The sequence below is a fragment of the Mobula hypostoma genome, chromosome 1 (assembly GCF_963921235.1).
Source record: "Mobula hypostoma chromosome 1, sMobHyp1.1, whole genome shotgun sequence".
NCBI classification, from domain to species: domain Eukaryota; kingdom Metazoa; phylum Chordata; class Chondrichthyes; order Myliobatiformes; family Myliobatidae; genus Mobula; species Mobula hypostoma.
In genome coordinates this window covers 98,897,458-98,911,995 of record NC_086097.1, presented here as the reverse complement: position 1 = coordinate 98,911,995, position 14,538 = coordinate 98,897,458, and the positions used below count along the sequence as shown (strand labels likewise).

At 48.5% G+C, this 14,538-nt stretch overlaps 1 protein-coding gene across 5 annotated transcripts in view; it reads right to left on the bottom strand.

Annotated features, from left to right (window-relative positions):
* LOC134349322 (protein-L-isoaspartate(D-aspartate) O-methyltransferase-like) overlaps positions 1-14,538 on the bottom strand; it is a 50,475-nt gene that overhangs the window by 13,434 nt on the left and 22,503 nt on the right. For 4 of the 5 annotated variants that reach the window (XR_010018647.1, XM_063053449.1, XM_063053471.1 and 1 more), the window contains exons 3-4: positions 10,928-11,032; positions 7,969-8,000 (exon numbers count right to left, since the gene is read on the bottom strand). Coding sequence is in view for 4 of the 5 variants with exons in the window: in XM_063053449.1 (XP_062909519.1) it covers positions 7,969-8,000; positions 10,928-11,032 (137 nt within the window). In the remaining variant the exon portion in view is untranslated. The remainder of the gene's footprint in view (positions 1-7,968; positions 8,001-10,927; positions 11,033-14,538) is intronic. The other variant, XM_063053481.1, reaches the window with a different exon arrangement.

The window sequence follows — 14,538 nt, the reverse complement described above, 5'->3', positions numbered from 1 at the left end:
CACCCCAGTGTCCCACCACCCCAACCCCCAGGCCGCGGACAGATACCGATTCGCAGAGAACGCAGCGGTAGCCGGGAGGCACACAGCACATCTTTAAGAAAAAAACTGAAATAAACAAGCTAATTAATTAGGTGCTTCATAGCTTAAAGGTTACTGGAGAGAGTGTTTTTCCCCAGAGCGCCTGCGTGAGATTTTCTGCCGACGGCGCTTACACCGTGTTTCTGTCGCGAGCGCTTGCATGAGATTTTCGCTACAGAGAACAGTGCAGGCAATGATTGTGGAAAAGTATTTCTACTTTATACAGACTGTGTATTTATCATATCATTCCTGCTTTTACTATCTGTACTGTTATTTTAGGTTTTGTGTGTTATTTGGCATGATTTGGTAGGTTATTTTTGGGTCTGCGAACGCTCACAAAATTTTCCCATATAAATAAATGGTAATTGCTTCTTCGCTTTACGACATTCCAGCTTACGAACCATTTCATAGGAACGCTCTACCTTCGGATGGCGGGGGAAACCTGTAGTTCTGTATTACAGATATAAACTATGGTAGTTGCTGGACCTAAAAGTTTTAACCTGTATTTTTAGCCCTTGAATGACTATCTTGTGTTGGTTTTCACGTTGAAGGACATGCCTAACATGCCAAAGAGAGATATTATAGATGCAAAGGAAGGTGAGGACCTAGAAACAATCACTGTCACTAAAGAGGTAGCGATGACCAGTAGGCCTAAAGGTAGACAAGTTCCCTGGTTCTGATGGGATGCATCCCAGGGTACCAAAATAACTGGCAGAAGTAATAATAAAGACCATAAGACCATAAGACAAAGGAGCAGAAGTAGACCATTCGGCCCATCGAGTCTGCTCCGCCATTTTATCATGAGCTGATCCATTTTATCCTATTTAGTCCCACTGCCCCGCCTTCTCACCATAACCTTTGATGCCCTGGCTACTCAGATACCTATCAATCTCTGCCTTAAATACACCCAATGACTTGGCCTCCACTGCTGCCCGTGGCAACAAATTCCATAGATTCACCACCCTCTGACTAAAAAAATTTTTTCGCATTTCTGTTCTGAAAGGGCGCCCTTCAATCCTGAAGTCATGCTCTCTCGTACTAGACTCCCCCATCGTGGGAAACAACTTTGCCACATCCACTCTGTCCATGCCTTTTAACATTCGAAATGTTTCTATGAGGTCTCCCCTCATTCTTCTAAACTCCAAGGAATACAGTCCAAGAGCGGACAAACGTTCCTCATATATTAACCCTCTCATTCCTGGAATCATTCTAGTGAACCTTCTCTGTACCCTCTCCAACGTCAGCACATCCTTTCTTAAATAAGGAGACCAAAACTGCCCACAGTACTCCAAGTGAGGTCTCACCAGCGCCTTATAGAGCCTCAACATCACATCCCTGCTCCTATACTCTATTCCTCTAGAAATGAAAGCCAACATTGCATTCGCCTTCTTCACTACCGACTCAACCTGGAGGTTAACTTTAAGAGAATCCTGTACGAAAACTCCCAAGTCCCGTTGCATCTCAGAACTTTGAATTCTTTCCCCATTTAAATAATAGTCTGCCTGTTTATTTTTTCTGCCAAAGTGCATAACCATACACTTTCCAACATTGTACTTCATTTGCCACTTCTCTGCCCATTCTTCCAATCTATCCAAGTTTCTCTGCAGACTCTCCATTTCCTCAGCACTACCGGCCCCTCCACCTATCTTCGTATCGTCAGCAAACTTAGCCACAAAGCCATCTATTTCATAATCCAAATCGTTGATGTACAATGTAAAAAGAAGCGGCCCCAAAACTGATCCCTGTGGAACACCACTGGTAACCGGCAGCCAACCAGAATAGGATCCCTTTATTCCCACTCTCTGTTTCCTGACAATCAGCCAACACTCTATCCACGTATGTAACTTTCCTGTAATTCCATGGGCTCTTATCTTGTTAAGCAGCCTCATGTGTGGCACCTTGTCAAAGGCCTTCTGAAAATCTAAATATACAACATCCACTGCATCTCCCTTGTCTAGCCTACTGGTAATTTCCTCAAAAAATTGTAATAGGTTTGTCAGGCAGGATTTTCCTTTAAGGAATCCATGCTGAGTTCTGCCTATCTTGTCATATGCCTCTAGGTACTCTGTAACTTCATCCTTGACAATCGACTCCAACAACTTCCCAACCACCGACGTCAAGCTAACAGGTCTATAATTTCCTTTTTGCTTCCTTGCCCCCTTCTTAAATAGCGGAGTGACATTTGCAATCTTCCAGTCCTCCGGAACCATGCCAGAATCTATCGACTTTTGAAAGATCATCGCTAATGCCTCCGCAATCTCCACAGCTACTTCCTTCAGAACACGAGGGTGCATTCCATCTGGTCCAGGAGATTTATCGACCTTTAGCCTATTCAGCTTCCTGAGTACTTTCTCTGTCGTAATTGTGACTGCGCACACTTCTCTTCCCTGCCACCCTTGAGGGTCCGGTATCCTGCTGTCTTCCTCAGTGAAGACTGATGCAAAATACTTGTTCAGTTCCTCTGCCATCTCCTCATCTCCCATTACAATTTCTCCAGTATCATTTTCTATCGGTCCTATATCTACTCTCACCTGTCTTTTACTCTTTACGTACTTGAAAAAGCTTTTAGTATCCTCTTTGATATTATTTGCTAGTTTCCTTTCATAGTTAATCTTTTCTCTCTTAATGACCTTCTTGGTTTCCTTTTGTAAGGTTTTAAAGACTTCCCAATCCTCTGTCTTCCCACTAATTTTTGCTTCCTTGTATGCCCTCTCCTTAGCTTTAACTTTGGCTTTGACTTCTCTTGTCAACCACGGTTGCATCCTTTTTCCACTCGAAAATTTCTTCTTTTTTGGAATATACCTGTCTTGCACATTCCTCATTTCTCGCATAAACTCCAGCCACTGCTGCTCTGCCGTCTTTCCCGCCAGTGTCTCTATCCAGTCAACTTTCGCCAGTTCCTCTCTCATGCCACTGTAGTTTCCTTTACTCCACTGAAACACCGACACATCAGATTTCGGCTTCTCTTTTTCTAATTTCACAGTGAACTCAATCATGTTATGATCACTGCCTACTAAGGGTTCCTTCACCTCAATCTCTCCAGTCACCTCCGGTTCATTACACAATACCCAATCCAGTACAGCCGATCCCCTAGTGGGCTCAACAACAAGCTGTTCTAAAAAGCCATCTCGCAGACATTCTACAAATTCTCTCTCTTGAGATCTAGTGCAGACCTGATTTTTCCAATCTACTCGAATGTTAAAATCCCCCACAATTATCATAACACTGCCCTTCTGACAAGCCTTTTCTATTTCCAGTTGTAATTTGTAGTCCACATCCCTGCAGCTGTTTGGAGGCCTATAAATAACTGCCATCAGGGTCCTTTTACCCCTGCTATTCCTTAGCTCAACCCATAAAGCTCAAAGTTCAAAGTAAATTTTATCATCAAAGTGCATACATGTTACCATATACAACCGATATTCATTTTCCTGCGGGCATACTCAGTAAATCCACAGAACAGTAACCATAAGAGCTTAGAGGACTATGGCACCTAATGGCAACTTTTTTTGCTTGCATCTTTGGAAACAGCTCTATTTCTATCTTCAATATCTCTATTTTTTTTCCCTGACCTGAAGTTACACGCTGACTTTGGTTCTTTGCAGGAATAGGGGTCTTACAACTGGCCATTATTCGATATGCCAAGGACACAGCCTAGAAGAGCGTGCCTTCAGGGTTCTGGATCTCGTGGCTCCAGAGGCGAGTGGACTTGAGATCGGTGCCGCCCTGGTGCATCGTGGGAGATGGAAGATCGAAAGCAGCAAGCTGGCTGCTAGCTGTGTGCCCAGAGATGCAATACTTCTAACATCGCAAATCAGCGAGTTGTTTATTATGTCTACCCTCTCGCTGTGAAACAGGGACACCTCTTTTTCCCTTATTAGGGAGGGGGAGGGCCTGTGGTATGTCGAATTACTGGGTGAACAAGTAGTCTTTGGGTACTGCAAGTCTGTGACTTTATTGATGCTTTGCTGCATGCTTGAGTGCTCAGTGGGGGGAGGGCGCCAATTTTTTTTGCTGGTAGGGGAGGGGGGATCGTTGCTCTGTTGCTGCTTATGCATTGAAGGGGAAGCTGGGGGGGCTTTGGGGTTCTAACATTTAACTGTCATTCATTCTTAGGGCACTCCTCTGTTTTCGTGGATGTTTGCAAAGAAAAGGAATTTCAGGATGTATATTGTATACATTTCTCTGACATTAAATGTACCAATTGAAACCTACAACAGGAGTAATGGAAGATCAACCAGAGTCCAAGAGGCAATAGACTGAGCAAATGCAAATATAAATAAATAATGAGAAATGAGACGAGACAAAGAGTCCCTAAAGTGAGGTCATTGGTTGTGGAAGCATTTCAATGGATGGGCAAGTGAGTATAGTTATCCCTTTTTGTTCAAGAATCTAATGATAAACAACTTCTTCTTCGTCATATGCCTTGCGCATTACACGCTTGGGGGATCATAGCTTTCTACATCGAACGATCCCACGCAGCGTCAATGATACCTCACACACTTAGATCTGTTAGTTCTTTCACAGTGTCCATATATTTTCTTCTTTGCCTTCCTCTTCCGCGTTTCCCAGGCATACGGCCTTGTAATGTTAGGTATTCTATTTCTCCCTTTCTCATGACATGGCCCAGGAATTTAAGTTTCCTCTCAGTTAATGTTCTCATTAAAGATCTTTTTGTATGGGCACGTTGGAGTACTGTCTCAATAGTTACCCTATCTCTATATGATATTTTCAGCGTTCTTCTAAGAATGTCTTGGGGTGTATGGGGTGGTTGGGTCCTGACTAAATATCAGGAAATGCCAATAGTGATTATATAGCTTCTACCACCCAAGACAACTCCGCCTTCACGTAGGACTTAGGTCCGGGTGCACCCTGTCTCACTGAAGGAGCTCTGTCTATGGCGAGTGTTTGGTGCCAGAAAAATAACCAGACCAATGGTGGTGGTGTCACCTAAAATCACTGCAGTCTCCGGCAGCAGGGAGATGGATCCCAAGCTTTGGTGGAGGATTGTCTTTGTACAACGGCAGCAAAGGTTGGGCGACGTCCAGTGTATGATTCCCAATCGGGAACAGCAGTAGAGGTCAAATGCTCTAGTTAGATGAGCACTGTGGCAACAGAAGGCAATGGCAAACCACTGTTGAAATTTCTGCCTAGTCAATCATGGAAAGAAACAAATGATAAACACATTTGTGATAATTTGCCAAAATTCTCTGGACTCTGGACAGGTCCCAGCAGATAAGACAGTAAATGTCATGCCACTGTTTAAAAAAAGGATACAAGCAAAAGGCAAATAACGATAGGCAAGTTAGCAGAACATGTGTAGTAGGGAAAATTCCTGAAGCTCTCATTAAGGAAGAAATATGCAAGATTTCTCAATAGAGCTGGTTCCATCAAGCAGACACAGCATGGATTCATGAAGGGCAGGTCCTGTTTAACAAACTTACTGGAGTTCTTTGAATATCTGTTGAGCACAGTGGATAGAGAGGAACAGGTGGATATTATATTCCTTGGATTTTTAGAAGGCATTCAATAAGGGGCCACATAAATGACATATCCTTAAGATAAGGATGCACGGGGTGGGGGATAATATATTAGCATGGGTAGACGGTTAGAAGGCAGACAGTTGGGATAAATTGGTATTTCTCTGGCTGGTGGCTAGCAGTGAGAAGAGTGTAATAAAGGTCGTTGTTGGGCCCATGACAGTTCCTAAAATACCTTAACGATTTAAAAGAGGGAATTGATTACAGTCGGCCCTCCTTATCCGCGAATGATTGGTTCCGAGACCCCTCCGCGGATATCAAAAAACGCGGATGCTCAAGTCCCTTATTTAACCTGTCTCAGTGTGGGTGGACTTTAGGACCCAGGGCAGCACAGGACCCGCCACCCTCAGTGTTTCTGTTCCGTTGACTTATAATACCTAATACAATGTAAATGCTATGTAAATAGTTGTTATACTGTATTGTTTAGGGAATAATGAGAAGAAGTCTGTACATGTTCAGTACAAAGGCAAACATCGTCGTTCCTCTGGGAACGCTGATGCTGCCTCAGCATCAGTCGATGCCGATTGTCCCGTGATCTTTAAGTTCTTAAGGCTGTAGCGCTTTACATAGCTAGCCAGCCATCCCTAGCACTAACACTTCACCGAATTTCAGCTTCTTTCTGTTTTATTGTACGAATGCTCCATTCGTTTTTACCGACCTCGCGGCTCACTTCGGAATGCGACATGCCACTTTTCAAAAGATCTAATATTTCTAATTTCTTGGCGAGAGACAGCACTCTCAGCCTTTAAGGAATTGCTTTGACCACATAATTGCTTTTTAGGAGCCATTTTTTCACAGAAACAAAGTAGCGACCGAACGAGATGCAAGGCGAACAATGCTCGAACAACGAGTGCTGGAGAGAGAACTTCCAGGTTTTCCTGATTCGCGGTTGGTTGAATGCGCGCATGCAGAACTCGCGGATAAGGAGGGCCGACTATATAGCATATCGAAGTTTGCTGTTAATTGAGTGGGGAGAAAAAACAAATTATGCAAAGGATGTGGAGAGTCTGCAGAGAGATTTAAATAGGTTTAATGAATGAGCAACGGTCTGGCAGATGGAGTACAATGGTGGGAAATGTGAGGTCATCCACTTAGGAAGTAAAAATAAAAGAACAGATTACTGTATGATTTAAATGGTGAACACAGCATGCTGTTGTGCAGGACTTGGGAGTGCTTGTGCACGAATCACAACAGGTTGGTTTACACATGAAACAGGTTATCAAGAAGGCAAATGGAATGCTGGCCTTTGTTGCTCGAGGGAATGAATTTAGTTCTGGTTTGCTTACTTGAAGAAAAATGTACCAGCTTTGGAGGTGTGTAGACATTGATTCTAGAGGTGGTGAGGTTAACCTGAGGAGAGATTGTATTACCTGGGACTATATTCACCGGAATTCAGAAGAATGAGAACGGATCTTATAGAAACATACAAGACAGAGGCAGGAATGTTGTTTCCACTGGTTAAGTAAGACTGGAACTAGAGGACATAGCCTGAAGATCTGGGTCAGAGATAAGGAGAAACTGCTCTTCCCACAGAGTAGTAAATCTGTGGAATTTTCTACCCAGGGAAGCAGTAGTGATTACTTCATTAAATATACAGTATTTAAGACACATTTAGATAGATTTTTGCATAGCAGGGGAATTAAAGGTTATGGGGAAAAGGCAGGCAGAGCTGAGTCCACAGCCAAACAGCCACTTTCTTACCGAATAGTAGAGCAGGGAGAATGGGGCTAGATGGCCAATGCCTGCTCCTATTTCTTATGTTAACTTTAAATTGCTCGGTTATCATTTCAGAGGACCTGTCCTGGGCCCAGCACGCCAGGGCCATTATGAAGCAAGTATGGCAGCACCTTTACTTCCTTAGAACTTCGCAAAGATTTGGCATGACTTCTAAAACTTTGACAAACTTCTATTGATTTGTGGTGAAGAGTATATTGACTAGTTGTATCACGGCCTGGTATGGAAACACACAATGCCCTTACACAGTAAATGCTACAAACAGTAGTGCATACAGCTCTATCCATCTCAGTAAAGCCCAAGGATTCTTGTAGACCCAGCACTTTAACAACTCCTGCACCACGAGCAGAATGTACACGCCCAGCCTGGTGTGTCTCTTGCTTGGGGAGTTGATTCTTGTAGACCTGGCACTTTAACAACTCCTGAACCATGAGCAGAATGTACACACTCAGCCTGGTGCATCTCTTGCTCGGGGAGTTGAGAGGGTTCAGTGAAGATTCAGCTCAACCCCCTGTAATGCCCACTTGCTCAGCGAGACATTCCCTTCCCTCAGCAACTGTTTCAGACCCATGGGCAGTATATGGTTCCAACGGGATATGTATGTCTGTCCATCACTTACCATGTGAGGTGCAGAGATGGTTGCCTGGTAACCTAGAGAAATAAAAAGGGAGATATGACAAGAAGATTTACTTCCCTGACAACAGCCTGTAGATACTGTACAGACAGACAAACACAACATGATGCAGTAATCTCATACACACTGGGCTACTGTGACAGATCATAGTGAGTGTTCGGAGACATGAACGGAAACCCACTGGGGGCTAGGGGAGTGGGGCAGAATACCAACCCCTCCATTCCATCCACACATCCCCTCCCTGACAGCCCAAGATTCAATCCCAAGGAGAGGGAGGCGGTGTGAGGGAAGGAGGGGAGGGAGGGGAGAGAGGGAGGGAGTGAGGAGGTGGAATTAAGTGAAGAAGGGGAATAGACTGAGGGAAGTGGAGATAGGGAGGGCTGGGGCGAGGGATGGGAAATGGAGTGTGGGGGAGGGGAGTGGAATGAAGCAAGGGGAGGGGAGGGGAGCAGCATCAGTGGAGTGGAGTGGAGCAAGGGGGATAGAGGGGAGTGGAGTGGCGTGAGGGAGTGGAGTGGAGCAAGGGGAGGGGAGTGGCGTGGAGCGGAGGGGAGGGGAGTGGTGTGAGGGGAGTGGAGTGGCGTGAGGGGAGGGGAGGGGAGTGGAATGGAGTGGAGTGGCATGAGGGAAGTGGAGTGGCGTGAGGGGAGGGGAGTAGCGAGAGGGGAGTGGAGTGGCGAGAAGGGAGTGGAGCAGTGTCAGGGGAGTGGAGTGGAGGGTAGTGGAGTGGCGAGAGGGGAGGGGACTGGTGTCAGGGGAGTGGAGTGGCGAGAGGGGAGGGGAGTGGTGTCAGGGGAGTGGAGTGGAGTGGCGAGAGGGGAGTGGAGCGGTGTCAGGGGAGTGGAGTGGAGTGGCGAGAGGGGAGTGGAGCGGTGAGAGGGGAGTGGAGCGGTGTCAGGGGAGTGGAGTGGCGAGAGGGGAGGGGAGCGGTGTCAGGGGAGTGGAGTGGCGTGAGGGAGTGGAGTGGAGCAGAGGGGAATGGAGTGGCATGAGGGGGAGTGGAGCAGAGGGGAGTGGAGTGGAGCAGAGGGGAATGGAGTGGTGTGAGGGGAGTGGAGTGGAGGGGAGGGGAGTGGAGTGAGGGGAGTGGAGGGGAGGGGAGTGGAGCGAGGAGAATGGAGTGGTGTGAGGGGAGTGGAGTGGAGGGGAGGGGAGGGAAGGGGAGTGGAATGGAGGGAATGGAGCAGAGGGGAATGGAGTGGTGTGAGGGGAGGGGAGTGGAGTGATGTGAGGGGAGGGGAGGGGAGTGGAGCAGAGGGGAATGGAGTGGTGTGAGGGGAGTGGAGTGGAGGGGAGGGGAGTGGAGTGAGGGGAGTGGAGGGGAGGGGAGTGGAGCGAGGGGAATGGAGTGGTGTGAGGGGAGTGGAGTGGAGGGGAGGGGAGTGGAGTGAGGGGAGTGGAGGGGAGGGGAGTGGAGCGAGGAGAATGGAGTGGTGTGAGGGGAGTGGAGTGGAGGGGAGGAGAGGGGAGGGGAGGGAAGGGGAGTGGAATGGAGGGAATGGAGCAGAGGGGAATGGAGTGGTGTGAGGGGAGTGGAGGGGAGGGGAGTGGAGTGATGTGAGGGGAGGGGAGGGGAGTGGAGCAGAGGGGAATGGAGTGGTGTGAGGGGAGTGGAGTGGAGGGGAGGGGAGTGGAGTGAGGGGAGTGGAGGGGAGGGGAGTGGAGCGAGGGGAATGGAGTGAGTGGAGTGGAGGGGAGGGGAGGGAAGGGGAGTGGAATGGAGGGAATGGAGCAGAGGGGAATGGAGTGGTGTGAGGGGAGTGGAGGGGAGGGGAGTGGAGTGATGTGAGGGGAGGGGAGGGGAGTGGAGAAGAGGGGAATGGAGTGGTGTGAGGGGAGTGGAGGGGAGGGGAGGGGAGTGGAGTGAGGGGAGTGGAGGGGAGGGGAGTGGAGCGAGGGGAATGGAGTGGTGTGAGGGGAGTGGAGCGAGGGGAATGGAGTGGTGTGAGGGGAGTGGAGTGGAGGGGAGGGGAGGGAAGGGGAGTGGAATGGAGGGAATGGAGCAGAGGGGAATGGAGTGGTGTGAGGGGAGTGGAGTGATGTGAGGGAAGGGGAGGGGAGTGGAGCAGGGGGAATGGAGTGGTGTGAGGGGAGTGGAGTGGAGGGGAGGGGAGGGAAGGGGAGTGGAATGGAGGGAATGGAGCAGAGGGGAATGGAGTGGTGTGAGGGGAGGGGAGTGGAGTGATGTGAGGGGAGGGGAGTGGAGCAGGGGGAATGGAGTGGTGTGAGGGGAGTGGAGTGGAGGGGAGGGAAGGGGAGTGGAATGGAGGGAATGGAGCAGAGGGGAATGGAGTGGTGTGAGGGGAGTGGAGGGGAGGGGAGTGGAGTGATGTGAGGGGAGGGGAGGGGAGTGGAGCAGGGGGAATGGAGTGGTGTGAGGGGAGTGGAGTGGAGGGGAGTGGAGGGGAGGGGAGTGGAGTGATGTGAGGGGAGGGGAGGGGAGTGGAGCGAGGGGAATGGAGTGGTGTGAGGGAGCGGAGTGGAGGGGAGGGGAGGGAAGGGGAGTGGAATGGAGGGAATGGAGCAGAGGGGAATGGAGTGGTGTGAGAGGAGTGGAGGGGAGGGGAGTGGAGTGATGTGAGGGGAGGGGAGGGGAGTGGAGCGAGGGGAATGGAGTGGTGTGAGGGAGCGGAGTGGAGGGGAGGGGAGGGAAGGGGAGTGGAATGGAGGGGAATGGAGCAGAGGGGAATGGAGTGGTGTGAGGGGAGTGGAGGGGAGTGGAGTGATGTGAGGGGAGGGGAGGGGAGTGGAGCAGGGGGAATGGAGTGGTGTGAGGGGAGTGGAGTGGAGGGGAGTGGAGTGATGTGAGGGGAGGGGAGGGGAGGGGAATGGAGTGGTGTGAGGGGAGTGGAGCGAGCAAGAAGTGTTTGGGTGCAGGTCAGATATCCCAAGGTAAAACCCCAGCTCTCGTAACTTCCCATGTCTGACATTGTTAGGGACTCACCTATGCTCTGTGGAGAATCGATGAAGGGAGAGGTTTTGGAGTAATGGGCTCGGTTTGTGGCCATCATTGTCCTGAACACTCGCTCAGAATGAATGACACCATTTCCTGCATGCAACAAAAACTGCAGTTTAGCAGCGCAAACAACAGGAATTCTGCAGATGCTGGAAATTCAAGCAGCACACATCAAAGTTGCTGGTGAACGCAGCAGGCCAGGCAGCATCTCTAGGAAGAGGTGCAGTCGACGTTTCAGGCCGAGACCCTTCGTCAGGACTAACTGAAGGAAGAGCTAGTAAGAGATTTGAAAGTTGGAGGGGGAGGGGGAGATCCAAAATGATAGGAGAAGACAGGAGGGGGAGGAATGGAGCCAAGAGCTGGGCAGGTGATTGGCAAAGGGGATATGAGAGAATCATGGGACAGGAGGTCCGGGAAGAAAGACAAGGCGGGGGGGGGGGGAACCCAGAGGATGGGCAAGAGGTATATTCAGAGGGACAGAGGGAGAAAAAGGAGAGTAAGAGAACGAATGTGTGTATAAAAATAAATAACAGATGGGATACAAGGGGGAGGTGGGGCCTTAGCGGAAGTTAGAGAAGTCAATGTTCATGCCATCAGGTTGGAGGCTACCCAGACGGAATATAAGGTGTTGTTCTCTAACTTCCGCTAATGCCCCACCTCCCCCTCGTACCCCATCTGTTATTTATTTTTATACACACATTCTTTCTCTCACTCTCCTTTTTCTCCCTCTGTCCCTCTGACCATACCCCTTGCCCATCATCTGGGTTCCCCCCCCCTTGTCTTTCTTCCCGGACCTCCTGTCCCATGATCCTCTCGTATCCCCTTTGCCTATCACCTGTCCAGCTCTTGGCTCCATCCCTCCCCCTCCTGTCTTCTCCTATCATTTTGGATCTCCCCCTCGCCCTCCCACTTTCAAATCTCTTACTAACTCTTCCTTCAGTTAGTCCTGACGAAGGGTCTCGGCCTGAAACATCAACTGTACCTCTTCCTAGAGATGCTGCCTGGCCTGCTGCGCTCACCAGCAACTTTGATGTGTGTTGCTGCAGTTTAGCAGAATAGGATGTGCTTTTGGCTCAGGCAGTCCATAGTAAAGATGTTTGTTTCTTGCCCCTCTCCCCAGGCCTCTCACAGTTCAAGACACAAGATGCAACAGGCTGAGTGAGCATTGTCCATCAGTCTGACACCCTTACCCAGAGCTGGAAGCAATTAGCCCCCTCTCCGGCACTGCAAAGTACCTCTGGCAATCTCACCTAACTTGGCCTGTAGAAAATACACTTCAGGAGCAGTTCAATCACATGATTGGCATTTTCCGTGCACTCTCAATTTCTACCTTCAATAACACCCCTGCTGGGTATGAATTCCAAAGATTCACGACATTCTGGGTGAAGATATTTGCCCATCACCTCCACCCTAGTCGGAGCCTGTGCCCCTGGTTCTATTCACTTCACCCTTCCTACATCCAACCTTCAATCATTGTAAGAATTTTCTAAATTCAATGAGATACCCTGTTGTTCTTCCAAACTCTGGAGCTTAGAGTCCCAGTCCACTCACTCTCTGCTCCTGGAACTGATCTAGTGAATCTCCAATGCAGTCTCTTGAGGCAGGCCCGTTCCTTTTATAGTTTAGAAGAGCAAAAGTACGCCCCATAGACCAGATGCGATCAAAGAAAGGCCCTGTAGAATTGTAGTGAGTCTCACAGTTACACACGAGTATACTCCCAGTAGCCAACATACCACTTGTCTTCCTGTCATATACTGTGCCTTCGTGTTGGCTTTCAGTGACAGGAACCTCCAGGTCCCAGCCAACATCAATATTCTCTCAGTTTCCCCAACTCCACTGTATATGTTTTCAAGATAAGGCTTTCCCCTCTGCATTCTCATGCCTGGTGCAGAATCTCAAGTCAAGTCAAGTCACTTTTTTATTGTCATTTCAACCATAACTACTGATACAGTACACAGTAAAAATGAGACAACGTTTTTCAGGACCATGGTGCTACATGAACAATACAAAAACTACACTGAACTATGTAAGAAAACAACACAAACCTGCCGAGGACTGCATAAAGTGCACAAAACAGTGCAGGCATTACAATAAATAATAATAAGACAATAGGCATAGTAGAGGGCAGTAGGTTGGTGTCAGACCAGGCTCTGGGTATTGAGGAGTCTGATGGCTTGGGGGAAGAAACTGTTACATAGTCTGGTCGTGAGAGCCCGAATGCTTCGGTGCCTTTTGCCAGATGGCAGGAGGGAGAAGAGTTCGTATGAGGGATGCGTGGGGTCCTTCATAATGCTGTTTGCTTTACGGATGCAGCACGTGGAGTAAATGTCCCTAATGGCAGGAAGAGAGACCCCGTTGATATTCTCAGCTGACCTCACTATCCGCTGCAGGGTCTTGCGATCCGAGATGGTGCAATTTCCGAACCAGGCAGTGATGCAGCTGCTCAGGATGCTCTCAATACAACCTCTGTGGAATGTAGTAGGATGGGGTGTGGGAGATGGACTTTCCTCAGCCTTCGCAGAAAGTAGAGACGCTGCTGGGCTTTCTTTGCTATGGAGCTGGTGTTGAGGGACCAGGTGAGATTCTCCACCAGGTGAACACCAAGAAATTTGGTGCTCTTAACGATCTCTAGGGAGGAGTCGTCGATGTTCAGCAAAGAGTGGTCATTCCGTGTCCTCCTGAAGTCAACAACCATCTTTTGTTTTGTTCAGATTCAGAGACAGGTTGTTGGCTCTGCACCAGTCCGTTAGCCACTGCACCTCCCCTCTGTATGCTGACTCATCGTTCTTGCTCAACTTGAAAAGTAAACCAATTCTTTGTCTCCACAGAAGCTGCTTGATGGCAGACTTCCTCTAGTAGTTTAATTTTTAATCAATATTACAAATAATTTTAGAAATACCCTGAATTTTAGTTTTGTGTGCCCTTTTTTCATGTGCCATGTTCTCAGTCACTTACCACAGCTCGTCCCACACCACCATCCTCCGCCCTGCTCACAATCACACATGGCTCACCACCATCAGGACAGGGTTCCCAATCTGAGGTCCACGGACCCCTTGATTAATGGTAGGGATCCATGGCATAAGAAAGGGTTGGAAACCCCTGCATTCGGACCCCATGAGTCAACTTGAGAAAGATCTATCAATTTACACACTTTGCTTTCTGTCTGATAAGCACAACTATGCTCAACAGTGATGCCCCACAAGGCTGCATCTTCAGCCTCCTACCCCACCCCTTTACCACACACAACTGTGTGGCCAGATTCTGCTCTAATTCCATCTCCAACTTTGCAGATGTAGTGAGTTGTGTCACAAATAATAATGAGTAGGTCTGATGTCACTCTTTCCGTCAACATCAGCAAAACAAAAAATTAACAGGAGGTGGGTGTTTACATCAAAGGTGCTGAGGTCAAGAGGGTTGAAAGCTTCAAGTTCTGAAGTATGAACTTCACCAGTCACCTGTTCCGGTCCAACCATGTAGACGCCACAACCAAAAAAGCTCGTCAGCACCATTACTTCCTCAGGAAGCTAAAGAATTTTGATACATTCCATTTGAACCTCACCAACTTTTAATCAATGCAAGATGGCACAGTGAACCAGGGC